The sequence below is a fragment of the Protomyctophum bolini genome (genome assembly GCF_963924005.1).
Source record: "Protomyctophum bolini genome assembly, chromosome: 1".
NCBI lineage: Eukaryota > Metazoa > Chordata > Actinopteri > Myctophiformes > Myctophidae > Protomyctophum > Protomyctophum bolini.
Window position 1 is genome coordinate 11,365,537 of NC_137862.1, and position 8,649 is coordinate 11,374,185.

The window sequence follows — 8,649 nt, forward strand, 5'->3', positions numbered from 1 at the left end:
AGTGACATGCAGCAAGTCTGCTGTGCTCTGGAATCAAAACTCACTGTGCCTTAACCCCTCGGCTACCGGCACGCTTGGCATTTTGTGTTGTTTAGTGTTATGGAGTTGTCTTTGTATGGTTCGCTCTGGTCCTGCTTCAGTCGCTGCATAGTCTGATGGGGTTATTATTTCCAATAATTCCGAGCTCATACAGGATGGCGAAAGTGGCAAAGAGAATGTAGCAGAAGAGTGAAACAATTCCCAGCTTCCAGTCTAGCTTCCATCCGTTCACATGGACTGCTATGAAGAGGAAGGCGATGGAAAAGAGGAGTGTGGCTGCGATGAAAACCAGCCCAGTGCTGTTGACCTCTACCGGATTAACGGTGTCTACAAATACAGTCTTGATGAACCAGGGCAGTCCCAGACACAGCATGTCAAACACATTAGAGCCCACGATGTTGGACATGGCCATGTCAGCTTTCCCTGCAGAACAGATAACGGCAGGTTATAAATAATATGTTCCATTCAGAAATCTATTAGACATTTTTTTCCTTATCCATTCAGAAATCTATTGGACTTTTTCCCCCTTATCACTTAATGAGTGTTCCAAAAGTAAGTACTCCAGGCTGTTTACTGACTTTACTCATGATTGGTTAGTAGTTACCAACCATGAACTGATTACTAAGCATAAACTGTACTAATTTACCAGTCCCAAGGCACTTTAAGGAGCAACTGCTTTTCAGCGATAAAAAAAATGATGTTGCCATCTAGTGGTTGTCTACCCAGATAAGGATTTATCTGACTAGGTGGAGCAGGGTTTTATGTTCAGTCCATCTAACCTGCAAAATTAGCATTAAATACAAAATAAAATGCCACTGAATAGCACCATGTTCATATTTGGTCACTATTGTCAGCGAAAAATATGCAAACAGTTTTTGCCTGCCATTAACTAGTCTGAATAGGATTTCCAAGTATAATTTGACGCTGATTAACCCCCACAAGAGAAGATTTGTGTAAAAAATAAAAAGTATTCACAATTCACAAAAAAACACTTTCAAGATTTTAAAAAAATACCAGATGTACATGAAATGACACGCTGTGAGCTTGTATATCTGCTATTTTTGGGAATCAAACCACTGTAAATCTTCAGGATTAGGAGTTTTTTGAAAATCTAAAATGACACAGATGCTTTCCTGGGTTTAATGGGTTAAACACAGTGAAACTGTTACCTTCTCTAGCCACCATAACACTTGCTATAGTGTCAGGTATACTAGTCCCAGCAGCCAACAGTGTCAGCCCCATCACTGTATCAGGGATGCCAAGGGTCTCTCCTGTATATACAATAGACAAAAAAAACAGCTGGGCAAAGATAATCTTGACTATTATAGTCTCATGTACTATAATACTATACTGTAAATGAATTTTTAAGATATGTTATTTCAACACCAACTATTGGTCCTCCCGTACATGTGTGCCTATGTGATATTAACACATCACAGCTGCAGGCAACAATGCTAAAACACAAATCAAATACTATTACTGACTTGCTTTCCAAGGACTGGGAATTCATAGTACCTGTTCTACCCTGTCCTCCACACGACTTGACTTTTATCCATGTGAGCCTTTCTGACGACTATGGAATAATAATCCCATTATACTGTAATAGCTCTACTAGCGTCACATGATGAGGCTTCCCTTCCAGGCTGATCTTATGGTCAGGTTTACAGTTACTTTCTCTTGTACTGGGAGGTAAACTCTTCCCATGACTGTTGAGCATACACAAACCCCTGGCTCACATGACTGTTGCCTTGGGGCTGAGGCAGGCGGCAGGCCCTAATCCTACTGTGGCTTGCTGGGCTGATGCCTGCATAGTGTGCACAGCTCACTGGAGCTACACACTATCCCCTAACTCTCGAGGACAATGGCATCCCAGGAATTACCCAGCAGACCAACATGTGATTCTACTCTAAATATCAATGTGTTTCTCACAAGTTTCAAACATGCAGTAGTAATGCAGGGGTTACATGAGTTAGTGAATGACTGAACACACTTGATGAGAGGAAAAGATAAAAGTGGTCACATTATGAAATGTTTCATATAAATGTTGGACAAAACATGACTCCAACAGTCCTGCAGGGAAACAGAGATATGTGTCCTGGAAGGCTAAAAACAGATTTCATATAAATTCAAATCCAGAGAGAGAATTCATTGAAACAATGTCATCACCGAATGATGGATTAAAACAAAACAATACAATTACCAACAATGGTGACCATCCACACAAGCATATATGTGAACGCTGAGATCCAGACAGCTGACATGAAGAAGGTCATCATGAACCACGACTTCCAGAATCTCCTTCTGCAATCGGGGATGGTGAGGAAAAGTAGAGCAATAACAGGCAGAGACAGCACCCAGAGAACCCGCTTGAAGTCGTGCTCAGGCACTGCAAAAACGCTTTTATGTACTGTGAAATGGGGAGGCAGTGGGGCAGACAGACAGACAGACAGAGCCTAATTAATGCCTGCAATTTCCGCAATTTCCATTTCCGCAATTTCCTCAATTTCCATTTCCACCATTTCCGCAATTACCATTTCCGCAATTTCCATTTCCGCATTTCCGCAATTTCCATTTCCACCATTTACGCAATTACAATTTCCGCAATTTCCATTTACGCAATTTCCGCAATTTCCATTTCCACCATTTCCGCAATTTCCATTTCCAACTATTAATGGCAGCTGGGTTTCATCATTCAAATAAAATAGAATTCTGTCCGTTTAGCTATAAAATTATGTCAGGGAATAGGGATACACAGTATATGTCTTTCATTTGCATTGCATCTCCCCCCCCCCCCCCCAAGCTTTTATTTTCGTTCGAGTAATAGTACAACTCTAATAGTATTACTTATAATAATGTAATTAAAGATAACTTCATTCAGATTTATTTATTTTTATTTCATTTTCCAGATTTATTTTTCTTCTTTTTTTTAGATTTTCATTGGTGGGCCAGTCATAATGGTCCCGCGGGCCTGATGTGGCCCGCGGGCCTGAGGTTGAGTATCACTGCCGTACAGTATAAGTTGCCATCTAACCTTCAGGAATCTCATTCAGACCGTGCAGGCTAAGGGAGAGGTTGGAGTAACCGGAGTCATCCTGGAAGATTCCGCTGTCTGATCTAGATCGTCTGTGGACCCTGAGAGTGGTGTCGTTATTCCAGCCCATCAGAGGTTGTGTCTCGATTTGCTCCCCATACTTCTTATCCAGACAGGAGCAAGGGCAGCAAGGGCTGAACTTCCTCAGCACAAAATCACTGATGCGGAGATCAAAACACAGTACCACGATGTAGACCCCATACACCAGCAGGAGACAGGCAGCATCATACCTACAACATGAATAATAATAATTAAAGTTGTAACTGTATAAGTTGAACTAATGTACAGTGTACACAACAACTATTGTTATACTCTGAGGAAGACGCTAGTCAAAATGTCACCCCTGCAAGATAATACATGTGTGCAGAGTGCAGACCAGTCGAGTACTCCAGCATTTTATTTGGGTGGTCTCTCCTGAAGTGCCCAGGCATTACCGTATTCTCTCTACCTCTTGTTATACAGTAAGTCTCTCGATTGTGAAACATACATTTGGCCAGTTTGATTCTAATAATCTTTTCAGAGCAACCCCTTGAGTTTCATGAAAATATATGCCCATTTCTTCCCCAGTCTTCTTGCTGAGAATGCTGACAAACAAACAAAGGGCTATCATTCGCTTTTACATATTGCTGTGGGCAGGGTGATCATTCAATAACATGAAAAAGCTTATCGGCCTGGGCCATGCTCAGCGGTCCAGGCACCTTGGCTGGTAATCCAGTCTGGCAGTGTGCCGTGGGTTCGACTCCCGATCCCGACGGCCTTTACTGCATGTCTTCCCCCCCATCTCTCTCCCAATTTCCTGTCAGCCTACTTACTGTCTGTCCTCCATAAAAATATAAAATAAGGCAAAAGCCACAAAAAAAACATTAAAAAAAAGAAAAGCTTATCATAACAAACAAAATTGTGCTGCTCTAGCTAGTGTTTACAGCACAGAGCACAGTGTGTGTGTGTGTGTGTGTGTGTGTGTGTGTGTGTGTGTGTTGAAGCAATTACTGTGCAATTTGAGTCTGACTCACCAGTACACCTTGTTATCAGAAATGATGGCAATAACAGCAGAAACACTAATGCCGTAGGCCAGGCAGTCCCTGAATAGTGGCCAACAGGTGAGGCGACCCACCTGAGAAAGGAAATTACACAATTCTTTATTATGGTTTATACAGTTCACACAGTGAAACGTACACAATGATCCTTATACCTTGACCTAGAAAATGGTCACGGTCTTGCATATTTTATTGTTAGGCAATATTTCTCTGAATTTTGTGTGTGTGTAGTAGTAAAAGATTCAGGTTGTGATTTGGATTAGGTGACACAAGATTAGACATTTATGGGTAAGGTTGAGGGGCTGCTAACGACTTTTTTGGTCCCCATAGGGATATAAAATAAATTCAAATGTGTGTGTGGGTGTGCATGTGTGTGCGAGAGAGAGAGAGAGAGATAGAGAGATTGTGAACATACTGCAGAGGTCAGAAGTCCACAGGCAGCACAGATTCCTAAGAGGTTGTAGACTGCTGATCCCACAATGGTGCTTACTCCAATGTCTCCCTTTGTTACAAAAACACCTGATGAATAAAACAACATCTGGATGAATGTAACTTAAGACAAGGTACTGAAGATGACACTAACAAATGCTGCAGAATAAAGGATCTTCACAGAATTAATCAATAGGCTATATAATTTACACACTTATTGTGCTGTATTTGAATGCTCTGTTCATTAATAATGGCCCAATCCGCTCCCTTACTGACTCACTGAGGTGCGCATTCATGTGAAGGCCGCGAGGGCTTGAGGACTGAAATCAGTAAATCAGTGAAGGCTTCCGGTCCGCCCCTTTATGCACCCTTAGGTCCCAGTTTACTATGAAAACCTGATATATGGCCATCTAAGGGTGGCAGCGGGGGCAGTGTCTTGAGTGAAGATATTATTATTACGTATTAAGAAGTTTCAGAAACAACAGAGCTAGGCCGTCTTACTAGTATTGTACTGGTATACTGGAATTGTTGATTTCACTGATGCCAATGGAGCTCATTATTGCGATCATAGGTCGCAGTTTAATATGAAAACCTTAATTTCCCATCACGACACTGACCTCATCAAACCCTGAGAAGACTGGATCATCACCTAGATCTGCATAGCCAGCCAGCAACTGACCTCAAACCCTTAGATCTCCATATATGGAGCTGACCTGTTACAAATATGTTGATCCCTCCCCACCGTCATTCCTCTTTAATGTCTCCCTTTTGACTGATCTATTCAAACTCTAGACGAGCCCGCCCCAAAGTTATTAGTAGAGTTCTCAACAGGCCCGGCCCTACCTGGGCCCTCATCAAACCCTGTACACTCAAGACACAAGCTGACCTGTTCTGACATTGCATAATGTTGATTTGACCTCATCAAACCCTGTACACTCAAGACACGCTCTATATGGCCAGACCTCATCAAACCCTGTACACTCAAGACACTGCCCGCGCTGCCACCCTTAGATCTCCATATATGGAGCTGACCTGTTCTGACATTCCATTATGTTGATCTGACCTCATCAAACCCTGTACACCCTGTACAGAATTAATTCCATATGTTGATCTGACCCCCCCATGCCAAAGCGCCAGCACTCGCCCAGCAGTCTGCCGTCACCCTGGCAGATGCGTGCACGCGACGTCACCCTTTAGTGCGAGGTCGCTTCTCTGGGTTTGTAGAGAAACTATTTGATGCTGCTCACCCAGAAAGGCTGTGACCAACTCCGGTGCAGAGCTTCCAGCTGCCATGAATGTTGCCCCTGCTACATCCTGAGACAAACCCAGGCCTGCATGGGAGAGACACAAATGAGTTGATAGTTGTGAACCACATGTAGCCATAAACATTGCCAGAAGTAGGCTACTTAGGTATAAGTAGAAATACATTGAGTGAACTGTAATCTTACTGAAAGTCCCTTTCAATTTAATAATGCAAATAATTTGCAAATTGAATATATGTATTGGCAATTCGAAAGTAAAGTCACATTTTGTACGTTTGAAGACTATATTATTAGGTATAAGGTTACATGCTTTGGAATATACGGTATTATATTGTTCTGCCAAATAATAAAGTATTATTCATAGTTTATAGTTATAGTTGTACAATAGATGCTATACTATTTGTGCATGTTACTTACGCTCACTGATAACTTCCAGGGATGGAAGAAAGTAATCATCACACACTATTGCAACAGCTAAGAACATGTAGAAAATGATCATGAAATATATGACAAGTCCTCCATCCTTTCTTTCTTGTAGTGTGAAGAAGCCATCTGGAAACTCAGATGACTGTGGTGCAATGCATTCTGTCTCATTTTCTGAAATAACAGTAGCATGGCTGATAAGCATGGCAACACAATTAAAAAACAAAATGTAATAATGAATAAAGAAAACCTTGTTAATTTGCAACCACAATATTATTTGGGTTTTATAGTGAATTCAAAGAAGGGGCTACTTTTTGGTAACTTATTTGTTGTTTTCCCTTTTAGCTATTTTGTAAATAGAAAACAACAACAATGCAGGTAATAATTTCAGTCCCATAGTCTACTACATATTCATAAGCTACTGCGTATATCTGTTCAACATAGTGGGTAACAGTGAAACACGTAGTGCTTTATAATGTTAAAGGTATGCTATTCCAAGAAAGAACCCCAGATATTGCAAAAGTTTCCGTAGACTTTGTCCTGCTACAAAGCGTACAGTTAACATGTCATACTTCAAAGGCACCATTTATAATTCACACCAAAAACAATCTTACCAAGAGCCCGACGCACCCTGCTATGCGAGGTTGCTTGTGCTGATGTTGCAGTGAATGATACAAGATGAATTGTGCCATAAGAAATTAATGTCAAACCCAAAAAATAAGGTATAAAATCCTTTCTCTTCTTGTGCGTCGCTTGATTCATGGTTATTTGATTAAAACGTTGGACGTATATTTGTCTTTAGGACTCATTTGATTGTTTCAAAGCCTGGCAAACTTAAAACAGCTGCCAGTAAAAACGTGCATCTACCACTACACTACGAGCTGCAAAAGAGATTATTAGGGGGAGCATCTTTTAAAGGTCTGTAGGCTACTACCAAGAATGGGGGGATCACGAGATGCAGTCATTCCGCTTGGCTTGAACACTCCAGTCTTGTTAATACCCCATGGTACAGGAACAGAACATAAAAGGTGATCACGTCTTATATGGGAACGACTGTTCATGTGCTTTTGAAAAGGCCATCTCCATTGATTGATTGATAATGTTATTTCACAGTATGTAGAATGGGTACGTACATTTCAAATGAAAGAACAGGTCAATACAAAAACTGCGAATACTTTGAGGACGAAACCATGAAAAGCACTTTATGAAGAAAAAAACCCTCAAACGTATTAAGTGGTGAAAAAAAGAATACTGAATAAAGATAAGACAAAGTTTTAAGTGCTTACTGACGTAACCAATAAGGGGTGATCCCAGGGATGTGTCCAGGGCTCAGGCATGTGTCCAGGCATGCCTCAAAATTAGTGCTCCCCTTTTTCATAACACAGACACGGGTCCTGGCTGGAACACAACATGGATTTGATCAGTGGGGTGATCATCGGTTAGCATAACTTCGCACATGTAGCCTACATTTGAATGACTTCACGGTGGAAAGTGGTAAGTTTATAAATAATATATATATATATAATATATTATAATTAGCCTATACTTTAAACATAAAAATAAACAGTAATGTTTCCTATATCTGTTTGAACTTTGAATGCTTTGGGCTACATTTTGGCAAACAAAACAGCAAGGCTAGCCTTAATTAGTGCCCTATATCAGACTTTGTTTAAAATGCTTTAATGATCTGGCTTTATCACTGCTCGAAGGCGTTGGTTAACTGCTAGTCTTCCCTCACATACTGGATAAGATACAGAAACAAAAATCAACCCAACCTGTTTGCTGAGAGAGGCTAGGCTATATCATTTTATTGACCAATATGTAAGACACAAGAGTGGGCAAATGGCACCCCCTTGTGGTGTTTTTATGTGAGCTTAGCCTACAATACATGTTACTGCACAGTGCACACTGCACGGTCATGTACACAATGCAGTGTACAGGGGAACGATCATGCTCAATTTGCATAATAATTTGCCACAATTTGAATAGTAGGCCTACCTAAAGAAGATGCTATCCTTAAAGAGATATTGGTCTATGTTCTATTAATGCTCCTCACTACATCATTGAAATGAACCCTTTTATTGCGACAGCGCTTGCCCAGCAGTCTGGAGTCTGCTGTCACCCAGGCGGATGCGTGCACTTGACCTCGTCCTCAGGCATCTTACTTACTTACTTAATCTTAAATAGAATAAACACATGAGAACAGAGCTGTGTCACATTTGCAATTGTGTTTAATGGTATTTGCCTGTTTTGTATGTACAGTAGTTCTATGTAGAGATCAGCATGGTTCAGATAGTGCTAGAATTCTTTAAGGTGCTTGTATTCCATTGGACACCCTTCTCCATGTGCTGAGCAGCTCACACATTGC

The 8,649-nt window shown here is 41.0% G+C and overlaps 1 protein-coding gene across 1 annotated transcript; it reads right to left on the minus strand.

The window, feature by feature from the left end:
• Positions 1 to 7,072, minus strand: slc24a5 (solute carrier family 24 member 5). Its single transcript, XM_080760147.1, has 9 exons — positions 6,896 to 7,072; positions 6,276 to 6,455; positions 5,844 to 5,927; positions 4,583 to 4,686; positions 4,144 to 4,244; positions 3,071 to 3,360; positions 2,240 to 2,446; positions 1,209 to 1,310; positions 1 to 462 (listed from the first exon to the last, which is right to left on the minus strand). The coding sequence occupies exons 1-9, from the start codon at positions 7,041 to 7,043 to the stop codon at positions 137 to 139; spliced, it is 1,542 nt and encodes a 513-aa protein (XP_080616273.1). The 5' UTR covers positions 7,044 to 7,072; the 3' UTR covers positions 1 to 136.
• Between the last annotated feature and the right edge of the window lie 1,577 nt (positions 7,073 to 8,649).